Raw genomic sequence first — 25,320 nt, 5'->3', positions numbered from 1 at the left:
GGAACAGCTGGCAGTGCTGAACCCCACTAACACTTGAACGAATGTGTTTGGCTCTGTGGAGACGACACTTCTGAACACCAACTGACGCTGTTGGAGCCCAGGATTAGGCGAGGAGCAGGCTGGGGCCTACTGGATTTTGGCAGGTGAAGGCAGCAGGAGACTTGCCATCTCCACAGCAGGGGAACAGCTGGCAGTGCTGAACCCCACTAACACTTGAACGAATGTGTTTGGTTCTGTGGAGACGACACTTCTGAACACCAACTGACGCTGTTGGAGCCCAGGATTAGGCGAGGAGCAGGCTGGGGCCTACTGGATTTTGGCAGGTGAAGGCAGCAGGAGACTTGCCATCTCCACAGCAGGGGAACAGCTGGCAGTGCTGAACCCCACTAACACTTGAACGAACGTGTTTGGTTCTGTGGAGACGACACTTCTGAACACCAACTGACGCTGTTGGAGCCCAGGATTAGGCGAGGAGCAGGCTGGGGCCTACTGGATTTTGGCAGGTGAAGGCAGCAGGAGACTTGCCATCTCCACAGCAGGGGAACAGCTGGCAGTGCTGAACCCCACTAACACTTGAACGAATGTGTTTGGTTCTGTGGAGACGACACTTCTGAACACCAACTGACGCTGTTGGAGCCCAGGATTAGGCGAGGAGCAGGCTGGGGCCTACTGGATTTTGGCAGGTGAATGCAGCAGGAGACTTGCCATCTCCACAGCAGGGGAACAGCTGGCAGTGCTGAACCCCACTAACACTTGAACGAATGTGTTTGGCTCTGTGGAGACGACACTTCTGAACACCAACTGACGCTGTTGGAGCCCAGGATTAGGCGAGGAGCAGGCTGGGGCCTACTGGATTTGGGCAGGTGAAGGCAGCAGGAGACTTGCCATCTCCACAGCAGGGGAACAGCTGGCAGTGCTGAACCCCACTAACACTTGAACGAATGTGTTTGGCTCTGTGGAGACGACACTTCTGAACACCAACTGACGCTGTTGGTGCCCAGGATTACGCATGCCGCATGCAGAGGCCAATGGGCAGCGGTTTTTATGGAGGTTGTGGACTACTACTGATTCTAACCATGCTCCACTTAGGCCTCTGGCTCCACTGTCTCTACTATTTACCCTGGCCTCCAACCCCGCCAGCTACATCTCTGAAGTGGCGTCAGCACAATCTACACTTGTTCCTGTGTTACTGGTGCTCAGTCCCATCAGTTGATCCCCTGATGTTTGTCCGGCAAGTTCGCCAGCTCTGTCCTCATTCCCACTACTGGTTATGGGAATGTGGACAGAGCAGGAGACCTTGCCGGACACACATCAGGGGATAAACTGATGGGACTGAGCCACAGGAACACAGGAACAAGTGTAGATTGTGCTGACGCCACTTCAGAGATGTAGATGGCGGGGTTGGAGGTCAGGGGAAATAGTAGAGACAGTGGAGCCAGAGACCTAAGTTGGGCACGGTTAAAAATCAGTAGTGGTTTGAATGTTGATGGAGCTGGTGACTCTGCCGTCCACACAGCAGGGGATCAGCTGGCATTACTGAACCCCAGTAACACAGGAGCTAGTGTGTTTCTCTGTGCAGACGACACATCTGAGCGACAACTGGCTGTGTTGAAGCACAGGGATTATAGTTCAGGTGGTAGAAAAATGAACACACCAGCAGACCTGGATACAGTTGCCAACCACTAATTTAGTCTGTAAGAGGAATGGCAAAGTCTTTGGAGATCCAGGCCTTGTTCATTTTCAGAAAAGTCAGCCGGTCAACATTATCGGAAGATAGTCGCGTGCGACGGTCTGTTAGTACACCACCTGCGGCACTAAAGACACGTTCCGATAATACACTGGCAGCAGGGCAAGCCAGCACCTCCAATGCATACTGGCTAAGCTCTGGCCATGTATCCAGCTTAGAGACCCAAAACTTGAAGGGGGAAGAGCCATCTGGGAGTACAGCGACAGGGCAAGACATGTAGTCTGACACCATCTGACGGAAGCGTTGCCTCCTGCTGACTCGAGGCGTCGCTGATGGTGTAGACAATTGTGGTGGACACACAAAACTTTGCCACATTTGGGCCATAGTGGTCTTGCCTTGTGCTGCGGCACTGCCTCTGCTCCCTCTTTGTGCAGAGTTTCCTCCACTGCCTCGACGCACAGAGCTGCTTTGTAAAGCACTTGCAACAATGCTGTCGGGTGGAATGGAAAACATTATGGACTGCACCAGTGACTCTTCGTACTCCCGCATTTTACGCTCCCGGTTCAACGTTGGTATGAGCCTTTGTACGCTGTCCCGGTAGCGAGGATCTAGGAGGGTGTACACCCAATAATCAGCCGAGACGAGAATGTGGGCGATGCGGCGGTCGTTTCTCAGGCACTGCAGCATGAAATCAACCATGTGCTGCAGACTCCCAACTGCCAAAGAACCGCTGTCCCCTGTTTGAGGCGTGACCTCGACCTGCTCTGCATCACCCCACCCTCGCTGTACATACTGAGTAGAGGTTTGTGTACCTCCCTCCTCTGGAGAGATGTCTTCCTCCTCCATCGACTCCTCCTCATCCTCCTCACAAAGTGTCCCCTGCCTAGGCCTTTGTGAGGAAACACGTAGCGCAGACTGTCCAGAAGCAGATGGCATTTGGGACTCCTCATCCTCCACCTCTTCTGAAACCTCATCCCTTAGTGCTTGCAGTGTTTGTTGAAGCAGGCAGATAAGGGGGACAGTCATGCTGACTAGTGCATCATCTGCACTCGCCATCCGCGTGGATTCATCGAAGGCACGCAAAACGAGGCAGATGTCCTTCATAGAGGCCCACTCAATGGTGCTGAAGTGTGAACGGCGCACAGTGCGACTTGTTTGCGCCTGATGCAGCTGGTACTCCATGACTGCTGCCTGCTGCTCACACAACCGCTCCAACATATGTAACGTTGAATTCCACCGGGTGGGTAGGTCACATATGATGCGATGTTCTGGAAGGCCAAATCGTCGCTGCAGAGCAGCGAGGCGCGATCTTGCCGTGCTGGAACGTCGCAAGTGAGCGCACTCTATGCGGACCTTGTGCAACAGTGCATCAAGATCCGGATAGTCCCTCAGAAAGCTCTGCACGACCAAGTTAAGAACATGTGCCAGACATGGGATGTGTGTGAGGTTGCCTAGGCCAAGAGCTGCCACCAGATTTCGGCCATTGTCACACACTACCAAGCCCGGCTGGAGATTCGCTGGCCCAAACCACACATCGCTCTCCAGCTTGATAGCATTCCAGAGCTCCTGCGCTGTGTGGCTTCGATTCCCCAAAGAAATTAATTTGAGTACAGCCTGTTGACGTTTGGCCACGGCTGTGCTCATATCGGTCGTAACAGGCTCCTGCTCTGCTGTTTCTGAGGAACTTGAGTAGGAGGAGGAGTCTATGTGTACAGACTGGAGTCCTGCAATCCGTGGCGTTGGAAGAACACGTACAGCGCCACTCTCCAGATCCGTACCCGGCTCCACAACATTGACCCAGTGGGCAGTGAGGGAAAGGTATCGTCCCTGTCCATGGTTACTGGTCCACGCATCGGTGGTCAGGTGGACCTTGCTACTAACGGCGTTTAGTAGCGCATGTTTTATTTTGCCCTCAACATGTTTCTGCAGGGCAGGGACGGCTCGCCTGCTGAAATAAAAGCGGCTGGGCACGTTGTATTGGGGGACTGCCAATGCCATTAAGTCCCGGAAGGTGTCAGTGTCCACCAGCCTGAATGACAGCATTTCAACTGCCAGAAGTTTGGCAATGCCAGCATTCAGAGACTGTGCTCGGGGATGGTTTGCCGAGTAAGGGCGCCTTTTATCCCATGCCTGTGCTACCGATGGCTGTGATGGATGGGAACGTGCTGTTATGGGTGGAATCTGACAGGGTCTCCGGACAACAGTGGCAGAGGTTCTTCCTTGGCGATCCTGTGAGGAAGCCGAACCAGCAGTGTGTGAGCTGGAGGAAGAGGGCCCAACACGAACTGAAGAGGTGGTAGGTGGTGCTGTACGTTGGCCTACGTCTTGAGGGTGTCTATGCAACTCCAACTCGTGCTTGGTGCGCACATGTTTCCACATATTTGTGGTATTGAGGTTGCTGACATTTCTCCCTCTTTTGACTCTCTGATGACACAGCTTGCATTTGACAAAGCAAATGTCATCTGCAACTGTGTCAAAAAAGGACCACGCACTGCAACTCTTGTGAGCGCCCGGTTTGCCTTTGGAAGGAGGAATGCTCCTAACGGGTGCCGAAGTGGAGGGTACAGGCAACCAAGTCTTCCCCCTCCCTCTGCCTCCTGTTTTGGCCGGTAGGGGAATCTCTTCCTCCGAGCTGCTCCCACCACCTTCCTGTTGCTCACGCCATGATGGGTCAAGGACCTCATCATCTTCCCTCCCCTCTTCAAACAGCTGCTTCTCCGGGGTTGTCTCGCCAGCACCGTACGCACCAGAAAGTGGCAACTGAGTCTCGTCATCATCTGATGCGTACTGAGGTGTGCTGACCATAGGCACTGGCCCACTCGCCTCTTCAGATTCAGAGGGACAAAGAAGTTGCGCATCACTGCATACTCCCTCTTCTTCACATTCAGGAATGCTGCTTGGCTGGCCCCCTCTTTCCAAGCCAACAGATTCCGAGAACAGAAGTAGAGATTGTGATGGCTCCTGTCCATGTCTCTCTGACTGCCTGGGCACTTTGGCAGGTGGTGAAGAGACAGATGGTTGCTCTTCGGTGCTCTGACCCTGAGAGGATGCGGAAGTAATTGAAGTCGATGCGTTAGCTGCCATCCATCCGACAACGGCTTCAATTTGTTCCTCCCGCAGCAGTGGGGTACGTTGAGGTCCTACAAAGCTGCGCATAAAGGACTGTTGCCTGCTAAAACTGGGGGATGCTGATCCACTGGTGCCCGCAGCAGGCCCAGAATCCCCACGTCCTCTACCTGTAGAATCCCCACGTCCTCTCCCTGCAGAATCCCCACGTCCTCTCCCTGCTGAAACTCCACGCCCACGCCCACGCCCCCGCGCCTTACTCCCTGCCTTCTTCATCTTGCAAGACTGCTTAAGATAGGCAAAAAAGGACAAAGGGGGGCCTTAGTGTGCTTATTCCTGAACAGCTGGTTACAGGTACAAGAAACACTAATTTTATGAAGTGTGTGTGTGTGGACTAGACTTTAATAGGAGCTGATGTGGCCTACACAAGTTCAAAATGTAGTGTTTGGTGAACTTTTTATGTGGTTTCTTTGTTTGAAACAAACTCAAAGTATGAGAACAAAGAATTGAAACTGATAGTATCACCAACTTTTTGGAGCTATTACAATGCAGGCAGGTAACCTACAATGCAAAAGATGAGGCTCCAAAAAAATTGGGTAATACTAATCTGGCTGCGCCGGCAGGGCACAAGCCAGAAAAAAAGGCTCCTCTATCTACTCCTATATAGTGTTTGCAACCAACCAATGTTGATGGATACGGATGGATGCACACTAATAGGAGAAGAAAAAATGAGCTGCACTCAGAGACAAATATGTGTGAGGCAGTGACGCACGTTGAGCGTCCTACAACCAGACGTAGCTGCAGGACACTCTACTCAGCGTGAGCTGCACTCACACACAGTCAGAGACCTCTCAGACAGCCGTCAACAGTGCAGCTAAGTGGGCACTGGCACTGACAGGCTGCAGAAAGGCTCCGCTGTGTACTCCTATATAGTGTTTGCAACCACCGTAGATGGAGACGGATGGATGCACACTAATAGAAGAAAAAATGAGCTGCACTCAAATAAAAATATGTGTGAGGCAGTGACGCACGCTGAGCGTCCTACAGCCAGACGTAGCTGCAGGACACACTACTCAGCATGAGCTGCACTCACACACAGTCAGAGACCTCTCAGACAGCCGTGAACAGTGCAGCAAAGTGGACACTAGCACTGAAAGGCTGCAGAAAGGCTCCGCTGTCTACTACTAGTGTTTGCAACCAACGTATATGGATACGGATGGAAGCACACTAGATTGAAATTATTTAAAAAATGCAGCTCAAAAAATAAAAGATGTATGAGGCAGCAGTGATCACACTGGGTGGCCTACAGCCTGACGTGGCTGCAGGACCCACTCCACAGCGTGAGCTGCACTCACACAGCCCTTGCAGACAGCTGTGAAAACAGCGCTGCTAGGGAAAAGCAAGCTACAGTGGTGGTTTATGTAGCCTGGATAAAGCACAATATTGTTTTTAGAATCGCTATTTCTAACTGTCCCTCACAGTCTTCTACAGCAGCCTGTCCCTAACTGAATTCACAGCAGAGTGACCAGAAATGGCGGCTGCGGTGGCTTTTATAGTGCATCATGACATCATTTCGGCAGCCAATCACAGCCATGCCAATAGTTAACATGCCTACATGCCTAACAGGATGTGCCCACACTTCGGAGGATTCCCATTGGCTTAATCAAAGCAAGCAGGCTCATAGCATGATGGGAACTTCCTATTCCGATTCCGATCCCGGAATCCGATATGAAAAAAGTATCGGAATTAAGTATCGGAATTCCGATACCGCTGATATCGGCCGATACCCGATACTTGCGGTATCGGAATGCTCAACACTAATAGTAGATAATGGATAGAAAGTAGATAATGGATAGATATAGATAGAAAGATTCATAGAGATAGATAGAGATAGATATAAAGATAGATATAGAAAGAAATATAGATAGATAGATAGATAGATAGATAGAAAATAGATAATGGATAGATAGATATAGAGATAGATAGCTATAGATAGAAAGATATAGAGATAGATAATAGATAGAGATAGATAATAGATACAGATATAATAATAATAATAATAATAATAATAATAATAATAATAATAATATAGACATATATAGATATAGAGATAAATATATATAGATAGATGGCTATAAATAAAAATAGATATAGAGATATATATAGAGATAGATAGATATAGAGATAATATATAGATATAGAGACAGATATAGAGACAGATATAGAGACAGATATAGAGACAGATATAGAGACAGATATAGAGACAGATATAGAGACAGATATAGAGACAGATATAGAGACAGATATAGAGACAGATAGATATAGATATAGAGATAATAGCTAGATATAGAGATATGTATAGAGATAGATAGATATAGAGTTAGAAAGATAGAGAGATATAGAGAGATATAGAGATAGATAGAGATAGATGGATAGATAGATATAGATAATAGAGATAATAGATAGATATAATAGATAGATATAGAGATAGATATAGAGATAGATGGATAGATCAATAGATAGATAGATAAAGAGATAGAGATATATAGATAATGAGATATAGAGATAGATATAGAGATATAGTGTTAGATAGAAAGATAGTTATAGAGATAGATAGATATAGAGATAGATATGGATATAGAGATAACAGATAGATATAGATAGATAGATATAGAGATAGATATAGAGATGATATATAGATATAGAGATAATATATAGATAGCTATAGAGAGATATAGAGATAGATATAGAGAGAAACAGATATAGATATAGAGATAGATATAGAGATAATATATATAGATATAGAGACAGATATAGAGACAGATATAGAGACAGATAGATATAGATATAGAGATAATAGCTAGATATAGAGATATGTATAGAGATAGATAGATATAGAGTTAGAAAGATAGAGAGATATAGAGAGAGATATAGAGATAGATAGAGATAGATGGATAGATAGATATAGATAATAGATAGATAGATATAGAGATAGATGGATAGATCAATAGATAGATAGATAAAGAGAGAGAGATAGAGATATATAGATAATGAGATATAGAGATAGATATAGAGATATAGGTTTAGAAAGATAGATATAGAGATAGATATGGATATAGAGATAACAGATAGATATAGATAGATAGATATAGAGATGATATATAGATAGATATAGAGATAATATATAGATAACTATAGAGAGATATAGAGATAGATATAGAGAGAAACAGATATAGATATAGAGATAGATATAGAGATAGATAGGTAGATAGATATAGAGATAATAGATATAGAGATAGATAGATATAAAGATATAGAGATAGAGAGAGCGGTAGATAGAGAGAGAGATAGATATAGAGAGAGATAGATACAGAGATCGATAAATAGATAGAGAGATAGATATAGATAATAGATAGAGATAGATAGATAAAGATAGATAATAAATATAGAGATAACAGATAGATATAGAGATAGAGTAAGAACGAAATAGAGATAGGTAGATATAGATAATAGAGATAGCTAGATAAATAGATATAGATAGATATAGAGATAGATAGAAAGATAGATATAGAGATAGATGTAGAGATAGAAAGATAGATATAGAGATAGAGCGATAGATAGATAGAGATATATATAGATAATAGAGATAAATAGATAGATAGATAGAGAAAGATAGATATAGAGATAGAAAGATAGATAGATATACAGAGATAGATATAGATAGAGATAAATAGATAGATATAGAGAGAAATAGATATAGATATAGAGATAATAGATATATATATATATATATAGAGATAGATAGATAGATATAGATATAGAGAGATAGATAGAGAGAAAAGATATAGAGATAAATAGATAGAGAAAGATAGATAGATAGATAGATATATAGATATAGAGATAGAGCGATAGATATACAGAGAGATAGATATAGAGATATATAGATAGATAGCTATAGAGAGAGAGATAGAGAGAGATAGATAGAGATAGATATATAGATATAGATATAGAGATAGATATAGAGATAGAGCGATAGATAGCGAGAGATATAGATATAGAGATAGATAGATACAGAGAAAAGATATAGAGATAGATAGGTATAGAGATAGATAGAGATATATATAGATAAAGATAGATAGATAATAAATATAGAGATAATAGATATAGAGATAGATAGAGTAAGATATATAGATATAGAGATAGATAGATAGACATAATAGATAGATATAGAGATATATATATAGAAAGATATAGAGATAGATAGATAGATAGATATAGAGATAGATGTAGAGATAGAAAGATAGATATAAAGATAGAGCGATAGATATAGAAATAGATAGATATAGATAATAGATAGAGATAGATCTAGAGATAGATAGATATAGATGATAGAGAGAGAGAGAGAGAGACAGATAGAGAGAGCGAGAGAGATATAAAAAAAAACCCAAAACACAATACTCACCTCTCCTCCTCGCTCCCACGCTGATCCCGGCTTCAGTGTCAGGAGCTGCCCCCTCTGCCAGACACACAGCGGGTGCGCGATGTAGTGACGTCATCGCGCACTGGCTGTGAGCCAGGAGCAGAGGACTGAGGGCGGCGCCGGCCCTGATTTACAGCTGTAGTCTGCAGAGCAGCTTACTGGGCTGGGGGCGGGGCCTATGGGGGTGGAGACCTGAAATGATATTCACTGCTTCGCAGTGAATATTCATGTCTCTTTAGCAGCGGGGACAGGGGCTCCTGCCTCCTGACACCCGCTGCTGCTCCGCTGGCAGGGGCCCCCATAGCAGCTGCATGGTGTGCGACACACCACTGGCTGGGGGCCCCTGGAGCAGCGGGGGCCCTAGGCAACTGCTGGCCCTGTATGCCAGCAGGTGCCAGGGCCCACCAGATGCCAGGGCCCACCGGAGAATCCACCGGTTCTCCGGTGGGCCAGTCCGACGCTGCATATCTGCATCACTCCCGTGCAGCCAGATGGAGCAGGTGCAGATAAAGGCCAACCAGGTCTGAACACAGACATCTCAGGTTTGACCTCCACACACTGCCTAACCAGCAAACACAGATGAAGGGCAATGCAGGCTCAGACATGGATGCAAAAATAAATAAAGCCTGGGGCAGGGCGGGGCTGCCGTGAGTGTGCACAGCAGCCTAGATCAATCACAATAAACACAGAAAAGATGGCGAACATGACCCAGCGTGCACGGCAAAAGTGGTGGTCAGCCACAAAACCAATTTGCAATAAAAAAAGAGAAGAGCCAGCACTGCCAGTGGTCAGAACGCATAACATGAGGTGCATATGCACATATCTTACTGCATTCAAAATGAGACATTTAGCAAAATATTGATCAATATATTGAGCCAACCCCAGTCTTGCTTTTAAAACATTTAGGAGGCCGCAATGGCACAGTGAATAAATAAAAATGTAGAGTAGGACCCCCCATATGAGATTGCCTTGGCGTGGCGGGGTGACTCAATATATTGATCAATATTTTGCTAAAATGTCTCATTTTGAATGCAGTAAGATATGTGCATATGCACCTCATGTTATGCGTTCTGACCACTGGCAGTGCTGGCTCTTCTCTCTTTTTAACGCAAAGACTGGAGTCAGACGCAGATGAACGTTCAATCAGGTCCTCTTTATTGGGTGTCTTCTTTGACATGTCAGCAATACGACAGCTCCTTCACATTGGCCTGGGTACCTGTCACCTCCTCCTTCTCCTGTCTGTGACGGCCCTCTAGGATCTTTCTATTTGGCTGCCGCTAGGCCCATGGTCACAGAGCTTCCCCTGGTTGAGTCTGTCGTCCTCTGCAACACTTACTACCTCTTCAGTGTCCAGCTGTCTGGAACCCCAGCGTCCTCTTGTCTGCAGCTGTCCTATCAGAGCCACCCCCCCCCAACTGTCTGTCTCTCTTTTCTGTCTCTTCCTGAGCTCTTCTTTCCTCTTTCTCCTCCTGAGCTCTTCTTTCCTCTGTCTCCTCTTGAGCTAGCCATAACCCTGGGACTCTTCTCTCTCCTTTTATTCCCTTTCCTTGAAATTCCCCTTCTTAGTCCCCGTAACTCCGCCCACCATGACTGCATTTCCTAGCTTCAGCTGCTGTTACATCCTTTTCTCACTGCCCTGTGTCTTCCTCTAGTGGCCAAAACTCACTACTACACCGTCTCTCACTAATTCTAGCTGTTTCCTCACACATATATACAAATTCCCATCAAGCATTGTACACTGCATTTTACATTCACTTTTTCCATCAGACAGGTCCGCGTGTCAGTCCACTCCCCCTACATGTGCATGGTGTGCACTGAGGCTCCTTGTAGCATATACTGTACGATATAGTGATGTAATCATGCCTGCAGCGATGAGACTTGGACAGTGGTGCAGCAGGGAGCCTACCGCTCCCTGATGCATCATACTATTCATTCCGCAAATGCAGCACCTGTAATATTCTGATGACATGTGGGGCGGGGGTGGGGTCGGTACCATTGGCACCAAGCTCTCCAACTCACGGGTCCCCACTGTAGCTGTGTAGACTAGAATGGCTCTTTTATAATGCTGTTGTACTGTATGAGAATTTTTACTTTTATGGAGATTTTTCTTTGTATGTATTAATAAGATCACATCTTGCATTTTTTATTAGAATTCAACTCAATGTAGAATTGAAACCAAAGAGCAAATATGTGGAAATGGATTTAATGTAAGTATTATATGAATAATTAAGAAGATATGTCCTGACTGATAATCATAAACATCCTACAAACTGTTTCTAGGATCTGTTGAATAAATGCAAATTTGTTCAGGAATTCTACATTAAATCAGTATTACTATAAAGGTCCAGGAGAGGCAGGATTTTGGTACAAATTTTGGCCTCAGGCTTTTATGTTAAGAAATCGATCTTTACACCATATAATAAGACACCTCGATATTTAAGTACCGTAACTAGAGTTGAGCGACTTTTGTTTTTTTAGGGTCGCGTTTCGTTTCGTGAAACCCGACTTTTCCAAAAGTCGGGTCGAGCAAGATCGTCCGATTATAGGGAAAAGTCGGGGTCGTCCCGAAACACGAAACCCAATGTAAGTCAATGGGGAATAAAAGTCGGCAGTGAGAGGAGGACAGGAAACACACCTACAGTGCCCATTTGAATGCCAAAAGCATCAATTCTTCTTACTTAAGCTTGTCAACCTTAATTAACTTCATAATACAAGTTACGCACTGAAAAATGGGGGTTATTTGGCTAAAGTTGTGGGGGGGGGGGGCTGGCTCCAGGTTTTCATGTGCCCTGGGCGAAAGAGCGCCCCTTTAACACATACCAAAACTCATCATGCTCCGATACGGCAGAGAAATAGCGGTATAGTACAATGAAAAATACTTCACTTTTTACATCTCATGACGAGGCCCATCTATTTCTCCATACAGAATCATTGGTCCCATATAATGTTTGAAACAGTATATGATGAGCTCCACATAATGCTACAGTATATGTTGGTCCCCATGGATGAAGCTCCACTGTCTTATGGGCCCAAATAATGCTCCAAACATAATGGGCCCCATTTCTAATGCTCTAGTGTATAATGGGCCCTGTAAATGCTGCTCCAGTGTCTGATGTCCACCTTTGGAATGTTCCAGTGTATGGTGGGCCCCATCTATCATTCTCCAGAGTAACGTGCTCCCCAAAAATTGCTGTCCCAACATTGAAAACAATCAAATAAGTCTCCTCGCTAGGGAATCCCTGTACTAGTCTGGACTCCTCGTCGTCCCTATCTTCCATCTCACTGCACAGTATTTCAACCTTGCAAGTGCTGTGATCCTGGGCAAGCAGGGGGGGCCCACTCGTTGGCGACGGCACTGGCACAGGGCCCCTGATAGTACGGTGCTGTGTCTGACGGCAGGTGGGCCGAACCTGCACTTTCATCTGCAGCTTCCTCTTTGTCATCGTGTAAGATGGAACTGTATATGGGAAGGGTAACCTGAGTTTCATCAGGGTCAGATTCAGGCCGTGTAGCGTGCGAGGGGAATGTAGTGGTCTGGGTCAATGTACCAGCAGATTCATTGAGCAGTGGCTGGGCATCAGTGCACTTGTGTCGCCCCCAGGAGTACGGTCGCCACAGTGGCATTACCTTCCTCCTAGGGAGTGTGATGTCATGCTTGGGAGCAACGAAGGATCTCTCTAGCAGGTTAACTGATTGGGCAGTGTTATTCCCACGAGTCATGACCCTCCAAACAGCGTTCATGAAGGCAAATTGTTTGTTTTACGTGGGCAGTATGGTTGCAAAGCTGAACCTTAAAGGAATGTCCAGAAGGGCACCACCAGGAGTGGAGCCTACGGTTAAATTCGACTCCACCTGGGAAACCTCAACCATGCCAGCTACAGAACAGATGCACACATTGCAAGCTTAATTCCGTTAACGAACGAGACTCCGTCATGCCCCGCGGTCCGAGTCCGGCTTACTAGAGGGACACGTGAGGCTCTGGAACATGAGATTGGCCAATAACTGGTGTGTCATGCCCTTACATGTCCGTGGCTGCATGTGCGCTACACTGAAAAGGCCAGCGTTTGTCGCTTACAGGTGCAGATAACCCGCAGAAAAACGTTAGTGATGGGGATCACTGATTACAATTATTACCCGCGAACAATGATTTCCCAGTAAGTGCAGGTCAACTGCAGTTCCGGAATTAGGCCTAACCGTCATTCCTGAAAAAATGAAAAACTTACGTGTGCAAACCACAGGTGCTGTAGCTTGCTTAACAGCTCGCCAGCCGTTCTCACGCCCAGTATGGATTACACGTGATTGCACAAAGGTTAGAAAGGGTACCGTATCCCCAGATAACATGTATGGATAGCGTACACATTCAAAATATATGTCTCAGGAGGCAGGCTCAGACGGTGTTAGGCCCAGTATGGATTGCACGTGATTGCACAAAGGTTAGAAAGGGTACCGTATCCCCGGATAACATGTATGGATAGCGTACACATTCAAAATATATGTCTCAGGAGGCAGGCTCAGACGGTGTTAGGCCCAGTATGGATTGCACGTGATTGCACAAAGGTTAGAAAGGGTACCGTATCCCCGGATAACATGTATGGATAGCGTACATATTCAAAATATATGTCTCAGGAGGCAGGCTCAGACGGTGTTAGGCCCAGTATGGATTGCACGTGATTGCACAAAGATTAGAAAGGGTACCGTATCCCCGGATAACATGTATGGATAGCGTACACATTCAAAATATATGTCTCAGGAGGCAGGCTCAGACGGTGTTAGGCCCAGTATGGATTGCACGTGATTGCACAAAGGTTAGAAAGGGTACCGTATCCCCGGATAACATGTATGGATAGCGTACACATTCAAAATATATGTCTCAGGAGGCAGGCTCAGACGGTGTTAGGCCCAGTATGGATTGCACGTGATTGCACAAAGGTTAGAAAGGGTACCGTATCCCCGGATAACATGTATGGATAGCGTACACATTCAAAATATATGTCTCAGGAGGCAGGCTCAGACGGTGTTAGGCCCAGTATGGATTGCACGTGATTCCACAAAGGTTAGAAAGGGTACCGTATCCCCGGATAACATGTATGGATAGCGTACACATTCAAAATATATGTCTCAGGAGGCAGGCTCAGACGGTGTTAGGCCCAGTATGGATTGCACGTGATTGCACAAAGGTTAGAAAGGGTACCGTATCCCCAGATAACATGTATGGATAGCGTACACATTCAAAATATATGTCTCAGGAGGCAGGCTCAGACGGTGTTAGGCCCAGTATGGATTGCACGTGATTGCACAAAGGTTAGAAAGGGTACCGTATCCCCGGATAACATGTATGGATAGCGTACACATTCAAAATATATGTCTCAGGAGGCAGGCTCAGACGGTGTTAGGCCCAGTATGGATTGCACGTGATTGCACAAAGGTTAGAAAGGGTACCGTCTCCCCGGATAACATGTATGGATAGCGTACACATTCAAAATATATGTCTCAGGAGGCAGGCTCAGACGGTGTTAGGCCCAGTATGGATTGCACGTGATTGCACAAAGGTTAGAAAGGGTACCGTATCCCCAGATAACATGTATGGATAGCGTACACATTCAAAATATATGTCTCAGGAGGCAGGCTCAGACGGTGTTAGGCCCAGTATGGATTGCACGTGATTGCACAAAGGTTAGAAAGGGTACCGTATCCCCGGATAACATGTATGGATAGCATACACGTTCAAAATATATGTCTCAGGAGGCAGGCTCAGACGGTGTTAGGCCCAGTATGGATTGCACGTGATTGCACAAAGGTTAGAAAGGGTACCGTATCCCCGGTTAACATGTATGGATAGCTTACACGTTCAAAATATATGTCTCAGGAGGCAGGCTCAGACGGTGTCAGGCACAGTATGGATTTGATGGCCCAGATTACACAGCGGAGGAGCAGGGAGAGGTAAAGATTGCAAATGCTGGGGCCCTGTCCAAGCAAGGGGGCCCACTCGTGGGCGTCGGTACTGGCACTGGGCCCCTCATAGTACAGCGGTGTGTCTGACGGCGGGTGTGCACCACCACCGTCAGAGACACTTGATTGCACTATGAGGGACCCTGTGCCAGTGCCCGCGCCCAAGAGTCGGCCTACCCACCTGTCCAGGGCAACGGCACTCGCACGGTGTCGTGCGCTAGGTGGTGACCCCGGCCATGGAGGGGGAGGCAGCACAGTTAGGGAGTTTTAGAAAGTGGCATATGTTGATGTTGGACATTCAGCTGATGCAAAAGGCTGAATAGGTCAAGTTCCAGGAAGAGGTGGACCAAAGCAAGCCATTTTTCTGTCACCCTATGTGTCATCAGGGGAAGGTGGGACAAAATCCTTGGAAACCCATGCATGGTTCATTTTAATGAAGGTTAGATCATCCACATTTTGGGTTGATAGACGGGTCCTTTTTTCTGTCAGGATTGATCCAGCTGCACTGAAGACTCTTTCCGATAGCACACTTGCAGCTGGGCAAGCGAGCTCCTGTAAGGCATATTGGGCCAATTCAGGCCAGGTGTCCAGTTTAGCGGCCCAATAGTCAAAGGGGAATGACCTGTGTGGGAGAACATCGATATGGGAGGAAAAGTAGTTTGTAACCATGGTTGACAACTGCTGTCTCCTGTCACTTTCCATCGATGCAGTATTACCAGTTGTGTGAGCGGTATTTGAAAAATCAGTCCACAACATTGTCATGAAACCCCTGTCTCCAACGCCACTTCTGCTGTGTGCACCACGAACACCTCTGCCAAGCTGCCCCCGGCCCGTACAGCTCGTGTGAGAACCATCACCGCTGCTGTGTGCGGGGAATGCCTCAAGCAACCGATTTACCAGAGTTGCTTGTTTATTAGCCAATATTAGGTCAAGGTTCTCCTGTGGCATGATGTTTTGTAATTTGCCTTTATAGCGTGGATCCAGGATGCTGGCCAACCAGTAGTCGTCATCGTTCATCATTTTGGCAATGCGGGGGTCCCTTTTTAGGATCCGCAAGGCATAATCTGACATGTGGGCCAATGTTCCCGGTGTCAATGATGCACTGCGAGTGCTGGTTGGAGGAGCACTTTCTGGCAAATCCACATCCCTCCAGTCACGCACAAACCCTGTACCAGACCTTGCCACGCCAACATTTTCACTTGACCCCACGAGATGCATCCTCCTCCCCTAAGTAATCATCCCCATCATCATCCTCCTCCTCCTCTTCTTCCTCCACCTCGTCCAGGAGAGGTCCCTGAGCAGACAATGGCTGAATGTCATCAAGGATTCCCTCCTCCTCTTCCTCCTCATCAACATTGGCTGCAGACGCCTGCTCCTTAAGGTGCGTCAAAGTTTGCATGAGCAGACGCATAAGTGGGATGCTCATGCTTAGGATGGCGTCGTCTGCGCTTACCAGCCGTGTGCATTCCTCAAAACACTGAAGGACCTTACAAAGGTCTTTCATCTTCGACCACTGCACACCTGTCAACTCCATGTCTGCTCTCAAAGTGCCTGGCCGTGTATCCTCCCACAAATGCATTATGGCCTGCCTCTGCTCGCACAGCCGCTCCACCATGTGCAGGGTGGAGTTCCACCTTGTTGCAATGTCGATAATGAGGCGGTGGTTGGGAAGGTGGAGCAATCGCTGCAGCTTCTGCATACGAACGGAGTGTACAGGCGACCGGCGGATGTGCGCGCACAGTCTTCGCACCTTCTGGAGCAGGGCTGTTAACTCCGGATAATTTTTGAGGAAGCACTGCACCACCAGGTTCAAGGTGTGAGCCAAGCAAGATATGTGGCTGAGTTTTGAAAGGGCTATGGCTGCCACAAAATTACGGCCGTTATCACTAACTACCTTGCCTGCCTCAAGATGTACACTGCCCAGCCATTACTCAGTTTGTCGCTTCAAGTACTCGGCCAGCACCTCGGCGGTATGTCTGTCGCCCAAACACATCATCTGCAACACAGCCTGCTGACGCTTTCCACTAGCTGCTCGATAGGGGGACACATCGTGTGCAACAGTGGCAGCTGCAGATGGAGTGCTCGTACGACTGCGCTCTGTGGACGAGCTTTCGCTTCTGGAGGAGGAGGAGGAGGGTGGAACGCCTACAGCCAACTGTTTCCTATACCGTGGGCTAGGCAGCACTGTCCCACCACCGCTGTCCCCTGTGGACCCTGCATCCACCACATTAACCCAGTGCGCAGTGATGGACACGTAACGGCCCTGGCCATGCCGACTGGACCATGCATCAGTAGTGAGGTGCACCTTTCCGCTCACTGACTGCTTGAGTGCATGGACAATGCGGTCTTTCACGTGATGGTGGAGGGCTGGGATGGCTTTGCGAGAGAAGAAGTGGCGACTGGGTAGGTCATAGCGTGGTACTGCATAGGCCATGAGTTCGTGGAAAGCTGTGCTTTCCACCAACCGAAAGGGCATCATCTCAAACGAGATTAGTTTGGCAATGTGGGCGTTCAAACCCAGTGTACGCGGATGAGAGACTGAGTACTTTCTTGACCTACTCATAGTGTCTGGGAGGGTGAGCTGGACTTGAGAGCTGCATATGGTGGAAGTAGCGGTGGACAGGGCGGACTGAGAGAGGGTTGATGATGGTGATGGAGTTGGTGTTCTTTCTGATGGCCTAGAATCAGTCTTTCGTTGATATAACAGTGGGATTCCCTGACTGCTGTGGCCTTGCAACGACACCTCAACATTTGCTGCTGTGCTAACCGGTGGGCTTACAGTGGGGGAAACAATGTAGCGTTGCTGACTACCTTCGTTGTGATCAGTTGCACATGAGGCACTTGAGGTTTGGTGTTGTGTCCACGCTTGCAAGTGCATGCAGGTTAAATGTCTAAGCATGCAACTGGTATTCAAATTTTTCAGATTTTTCCCTCGGCTAAAGGTCTTTGCGCACTTCTTACAGATAACCTTGGCCTGATCATGAGGATTTTGTTCAAAAAAGTGCCACACTGCACTCTTCCTACTTTGGCAGACATTTTGCGGCCTAGCACGCTGTGATCTTTTGACCCTCTGGACAAGCTGTCCAGCAACTCTTTTGATGTTTGGAACCTGTCTTTGGAGTGCTCCGGGCCTGCCAGATAACAGCTGTTGCGATGTCGATGTCTGCTGTGGATGCTCCTCATCTGAGCTATTGGAAGCAGCACCCTCTTCCCCCAATGGATGCCAATCTGGGTCAACAACTGGGTCATCCATCACCTCCTCTTCTATGTCATGTGCACCTTCCTCTGTGTCACCGTGTATGGTGGTATAGTGTGCGGGAAGGGGCACCTGAGTCTCATCAGGGTCAGAATCTGGCTCTGTACACTGCGAGGACAATGTAGTGCTCTGAGTGAATGTACCAGCAGAATCATCCATCAGCGGCTGTGCATCAGTGCACTCCATGTCAGATTCATCTTGGCCTGGGTAATTCACCATTTCACTTGATAATCCAGGCATGGTATGTGAAAACAGCTCCATGGAGTAATCAGTAGTATGGCCTGCGTCATCCTTCAATCTTGGTTGGGGTGAAGGACACAAGGAAAGGTGTGGTTCATGAACATGAGCCTCCAATGACGACTCAGTGCTTTTACTTTTTACAACTGAAGAAGAGGAGGCGATAGAGCTGGAGGCTGAGTCAGCAATGTAAGACAAAACTTTTTCCTGATGCTCTGGCTTTAAAAGCGGTTTGCCAACTCCTAGAAAACTAAGCGTTCGAGGCCTTATGTAGCCAGACGATGACGCAGGCTCAACACCTCCTGCATTCGGTCCTATTTTGCTCTTGCCACTACCATCAGATCCACCACCAACACCATCATTACCAGCTGCCAACCCCCACCCAATTCCACGGCCTCTTCCACCAGCCTTCCTCATTTTTGGTAGAAATGTAGACAAAATCCAACAAACTATATAGTATGTAAAACAAGGTACAAGGTGTCTATAGGACAGGGGAGATTTTGAATTTCTGCACACACTTTTGGACACTGGACACTTTTGGATTGTGTGAGGCCCAATGAATATCTGAGCGCTATGTGACAGGCTCGATGGCACAGCTGTGACCTAAGTGACTAGAGGATAAGTGAGATCTTGAATCTCTGCACACACTTTTGGACACTGGACACTTTTGGATTGTGTGAGGCCCAATGAATATCTGAGCGCTATGTGACAGGCTCGATGGCACAGCTGTGACCTAAGTGACTAGAGGATAAGTGAGATTTTGAATCTCTGCACACACTTTTGGACACTGGACACTTTTGGATTGTGTGAGGCCCACTGATATCTGAGCGCTATGTGACAGGCTCGATGGCACAGCTGTGACCTAAGTGACTAGAGGATAAGTGAGATTTTGAATCTCTGCACACTTGGACACTGGACACTTTTGGATTTTGTGAGGCCCACTGATATCTGAGCGCTATGTGACAGGCTCGATGGCACAGCTGTGACCTAAGTGACTAGAGGATAAGTGATATTTTGAATCTCTGCACACACTTTTGGACACTGGACACTTTTGGATTGTGTGAGGCCCAATGAATATCTGAGCGCTATGTGACAGGCTCGATGGCACAGCTGTGACCTAAGTGACTAGAGGATAAGGGAGATTTTGAATCTCTGCACACACTTTTGGACACTGGACACTTTTGGATTGTGTGAGGCCCAATGAATATCTGAGCACTATGAGACAGGCTCGATGGCACAGCTGTGACCTAAGTGACTAGAGGATAAGTGAGATTTTGAATCTCTGCACACACTTTTGGACACTGGACACTTTTGGATTGTGTGAGGCCCAATGAATATCTGAGCGCTATGTGAAAGGCTCGATGGCACAGCTGTGACCTAAGTGACTAGAGGATAAGGGAGATTTTGAATCTCTGCACACACTTTTGGACACTGGACACTTTTGGATTGTGTGAGGCCCAATGAATATCTGAGCGCTATGTGACAGGCTCGATGGCACAGCTGTGACCAAAGTGACTAGAGGATAAGGGAGATTGGATTGCTTTTAAAAAAGCAGTTTGCGGAGCAGTGGGTAAACAGCAATGCCAGCCTGTCAGGAAGCCTTAAAAGGCAGCCCAACAACCAACACTACTGATACACCACAATATAGCCTCCCCTTGCACTGCACACACAGTGACTGGTGTGTTGTGCAGGCCAAATTGCTATCAGCAGCAGAAGCAGTTTTTTTTTCTTCTCAGCAGGACAAAAAAAAAAATTGGGCTTGCTTTTAAAAAAGCAGTTTGAGGCCCAATGAATATCTGAGCGCTGTGTGACAGGCTCGATGGCGCAGCTGTGACCAAAGTGACTAGAGGATAAGGGAGATTGGATTGCTTTTAAAAAAGCAGTTTGCGGAGCAGTGGGTAAACAGCAATGCCAGCCTGTCAGGAAGCCTTAGAAGGCAGCCCAACAACCAACACCACTGATACACCACTATATAGCCTCCCCTTGCACTGCACACACAGTGACTGGTGTGTTGTGCAGGCCAAATCGCTAGCAGCAGAAGCAGTTTTTCTGTCTTCTTCCCTGCCTAACGCTCTCCCTACAGAATCAGCAGCAACCTCTCCCTATGCTAAGATCGGCAGAAGTAAGATGGCGGTCGGCGTGCACGCCCTTTTATACCCCCTGTGACGCCCACCAAAGCAAGCCAATCACTTGCATGCCCTTATGAAAGATGGTGGTGACCCGTGCCCATGTCATCACGTTGCCCACAGTGTCCGTGGATCCTGATTGGCTGAAAAAGAGCGCAAAACAAACTTTTGAAACGCGACTTTGGCGCGTAAGTCGCCGACCTCGTGGCCGACCTCATCCTAGGGTCGGGTTTCGTTTCATGAAACCCGACTTTGCCAAAAGTCGGCGACTTTTGAATTTTTTCGACCCGTTTCGCTCAACTCTAACCGTAACACATCTTCTCCACAAAGCTGCCATTCATTGCCGGTCAATAAACTCGCCGATACCAAACATTTCTTTTGTCTTTTGTCCAATGCTTCCAATTCACATTATACATTTTTCTTCCACATAAATTTACAGTAATTAAATCTTTCATCACTTTAACCAGGGAGAAGTTAGTATGAACGAGATGTAACAGCCTTAATTCCACCATATCCAACCGAGACGCTGCATCAGGGACCAAATGTCTGCACTTGTAGCAACATTTCGGGAACCTCTCCTTTTTAAAACACTCAGCTCGATATACTAATAACCTACTTCATCAATAAGGTTGCGCCATATGTTACCCAACACTAACCCTAAATGCAGATAAAATCACAGGCAATTTACTTGAACTTCTCACAAGATGGCAGTAGGTTAACATTTAATATTTTCTTACAAGAAAGATATGTATTTTTATACCTTTACAAACAGCGTCGGACTGGAACACCTTGGGCCCACCAGAGAAAATCATTCTTGGGGCCCACTATGTAGCTGCATAGAGTTAAATACCAGACCACCAATTATGCGGTAAAACACGCTAATATCTGGGTATAATATAAGGTTGTACATGTCTTAATTATGTAGCAGGAGTTGGGGTAGCCCCCTCATAGAATATAAAGCAGCCCCCTCACATAGTATAATGCAGCCATCTCATAGAATATAATGCAGCCATCTCATAGAATATAATACTGCTCCCCTCATAGGGTATAATACTGCCCCCCTCATAGGGTATAATACTGCCCCCCTCATAGGGTATAATACTGCCCCCCTCATAGGGTATAATGCTGCCCCCCTCATAGGGTATAATGCTGCCTCTTCATAGGGAATAATGCTGCCCTCTTCATAGGGTATAATGCTGCCTCCTCATAGGGTATAATGCTGCCCCCTCATAGGGTATAATACTGCCCCCCTCATAGGGAATAATGCACCCCCTCATAGGGTATAATGCTATATAGATATATAGATATAGAGTTAGATAGATATAGATAGAAAGATAGATGTAGAAATAGATAGATATAGAGATAGATAGTAGATAATGGATAGAAAGTAGATAATGGATAGATATAGATAGAAAGATTCATAGAGATAGATAGAGATAGATAGAGATAGATAGAGATAGATATAAAGATAGATATAGAAAGAAATATAGATAGATAGATAGGTAGATATAGAGATAGATAGAAGATAGATAGATAGATAGATAGATAGATATAGAGATAGATAGCTATAAATAGAAAGATATAGAGATAGATATATAGATAGATATAGATAATAGATAGAGATAGATAATAGATAGAGATATACAGATATAATAATAATAATAATATAGACATATATAGATAGATATAGAGATAAATATATATAGATAGATGGCTATAAATAAAAATAGATATAGAGATATATAGAGATAGATAGATATAGAGATAATAGATATAGAGATAGATAGATAGAGATAGATATAGAGACAGATAGATATAGAAAGATAGATATAGAGATAATAGCTAGATATAGAGATATGTATAGAGATAGATAGATAGATATAGAGTTAGAAAGATAGATATAGAGAGATATAGAGATAGATAGAGATAGCTAGATAGATAGATAGATAGATATAGATAATAGAGATAATAGATAGATATAATAGATAGATATAGAGATAGATATAGAGATAGATGGATAGATCAATAGATAGATAAAGAGAGATAGAGATAGAGATTGATAGATAATGAGATATAGAGATAGATATAGAGATATAGTGTTAGATAGAAAGATAGATATAGAGTTAGATAGATATAGAGATAGATATGGATATAGAGATAGATAGATAGATATAGAGATAATATATAGATAGATAGATATAGAGATAATATATAGATAGCTATAGAGAGAGATATAGAGATAGATATAGAGAGAAACAGATATATATATAGAGATAGATATAGAGATAGATAGGTAGATAGATATAGAGATAATAGATATAGAGATAGATAGATATAGATATAAAGATAGATTGAGATAGAGAGAGCGGTAGATAGAGAGAGATAGATATAGAGAGAGACAGATACAGAGATAGATAAATAGATAGAGATAGATATAGATATAGATAATAGATAGAGATAGATAGATAAAGATAGATAATAAATATAGAGATAACAGATAGATATAGAGATAGAGTAAGATAGAAATATATAGAGATAGGTAGATATAGATAATAGAGATAGCTAGATAGATAGATATAGATAGATATAGATAGAAAGATAGATATAGAGATAGATGTAGAGATAGAAAGATAGATATAGAGATAGAGCGATAGATAGAGATAGATATAGATAATAGATAGAGATAAATAGATAGATAGAGATAAATAGATAGATAGATATAGAGATAGATATAGAGATAGAAAGATAGATAGATATACAGAGAGATAGATATAGAGATAGAGATAAATAGATAGATATAGAGAGAGATATAGAGAGAAATAGATATAGAGATAATAGATATATATAGAGATAGATAGATAGATATAGATATAGAGAGAGATAGATACAGAGAAAAGATATAGAGATAAATAGATAAAGATAGATAGATATATAGATATAGAGATAGAGATAAATAGATATAGAGAGAGATATAGAGACTAGAGAGAAATAGATATAGATATAGAGATAATAGATATATATAGAGATAGATAGATATAGATATAGAGAGAGATAGATACAGAGAAAAGATATAGAGATAAATAGATAAAGATAGATAGATATATAGATATAGAGATAGAGCGATAGATAGATATACAGAGAGATAGATACAGAGATAGATAGAGATATATAGATAGATAGCTATAGAGATATAGAGATAGAGCGATAGATAGATATACAGAGAGATAGATATAGAGATAGAGATATAGAGATAGATAGCTATAGAGATATAGAGAAAGATATAGAGAGAAATAGAGATAGATATAGAGATAGATAGAGATAGATATATAGATATAAAGATAGATATAGAGATAGATATAGAGATAGAGCGATAGATAGCGAGAGATATAGATATAGAGATAGATAGATACAGAGAAAAGATATAGAGATAGATAACGGATAGATAAATAGATAGATAGGTATAGAGATAGATAGATATAGATATTAGATAGAGATATATATAGATAAAGATAGATAGATATAGATGGTAGCTAGATAGATAATAAATATAGAGATAATAGATATAGAGATAGATAGAGTAAGATAGATAGATATAGAGATAGATAGACATAATAGATAGATATAGAGATATATAGAAAGATATAGAGATAGATAGATAGATGTAGAGATAGAAAGATAGATATAAAGATAGAGCAATAGAGATAGATATAGATAATAGATAGAGATAGAGATAGATAGATATAGATAATAGATAGAGAAAGATAGATAGATATAAGAGAGATAGAGAGAGAGATATATAGAGAGATAGATAGATAGATAGAGACAGATAGAGAGAGCGAGAGAGAGATATAAAAAAAAAAAAAAAACACGATACTCACCTCTCCTCCTCGCTCCCACGCTGATTCCGGCTTCAGTGTCAGGAGCTGCCCCCTCTGGCAGACACACAGCGGATGCGCGATGTAGTGACGTCATCGCGCACTGACTGTGAGCCAGGAGCAGAGAGGACTGAGGGCGGCGCCAGCCCTGATGCAGAGCGGCTTACTGGGCTGGGGGCGGGGCCTCTGGGGGTGGAGACTGTGAAATGATATTCACTGCTTCGCAGTGAATATTCATTTCTCTTTAGCAGCGGGGACAGGGGCTCCTGCCTCCTGACACCCGCTGCTGCTCCGCTGGCAGGGGCCCCCATAGCAGCTGCATGGTGTGCGACACACCACTGGCTGGGGGCCCCTGGAGCAGCGGGGGCCCTAGGCAACTGCTGGCCCTGTATGCCAGCAGGTGCCAGGGCCCACCAGATGCCAGGGCCCACCGGAGAATCCTCCGGTTCCCCGGTGGGCCAGTCCGACGCGGTTTACAAATGTAATGTATAATGTGAATTGGAATGTATCATGAAATAGCATTGGAAAGAAAATTATTTCGGTACCGACTATTTTACTGACCACCGCAGCTTTTAGACAATGCATTGCAAAGGGTAAAATCCACAGTGAATGACAATGTTGTGGATTTTCATATCTATGATATA

The 25,320-nt window shown here is 45.0% G+C and overlaps 1 protein-coding gene and 1 long non-coding RNA gene across 2 annotated transcripts in view; one reads left to right on the top strand and one right to left on the bottom strand.

Moving 5' to 3' along the window:
- LOC141079405 (uncharacterized) overlaps positions 1-25,320 on the bottom strand; it is a 91,860-nt gene that overhangs the window by 41,771 nt on the left and 24,769 nt on the right. The gene's annotated exons all lie outside the window — the stretch shown is intronic.
- Positions 1-25,320, top strand: part of ITGAE (integrin subunit alpha E) — a 265,900-nt gene that overhangs the window by 215,856 nt on the left and 24,724 nt on the right. Inside the window, exon 28 of the mRNA XM_073565319.1 lies at positions 11,384-11,440. Coding sequence (XP_073421420.1) covers positions 11,384-11,440 — 57 coding nt within the window. The remainder of the gene's footprint in view (positions 1-11,383; positions 11,441-25,320) is intronic.

The sequence above is a fragment of the Dendrobates tinctorius genome, unplaced genomic scaffold (genome assembly GCF_039654945.1).
Source record: "Dendrobates tinctorius isolate UK_male_01 unplaced genomic scaffold, ASM3965494v1 ptg000016l, whole genome shotgun sequence".
Taxonomy (NCBI): Eukaryota; Metazoa; Chordata; class Amphibia; order Anura; family Dendrobatidae; genus Dendrobates; species Dendrobates tinctorius.
The sequence above is the reverse complement of the archived record's forward strand: the minus strand, read 5'-3'. Positions and strand labels throughout refer to the sequence as shown.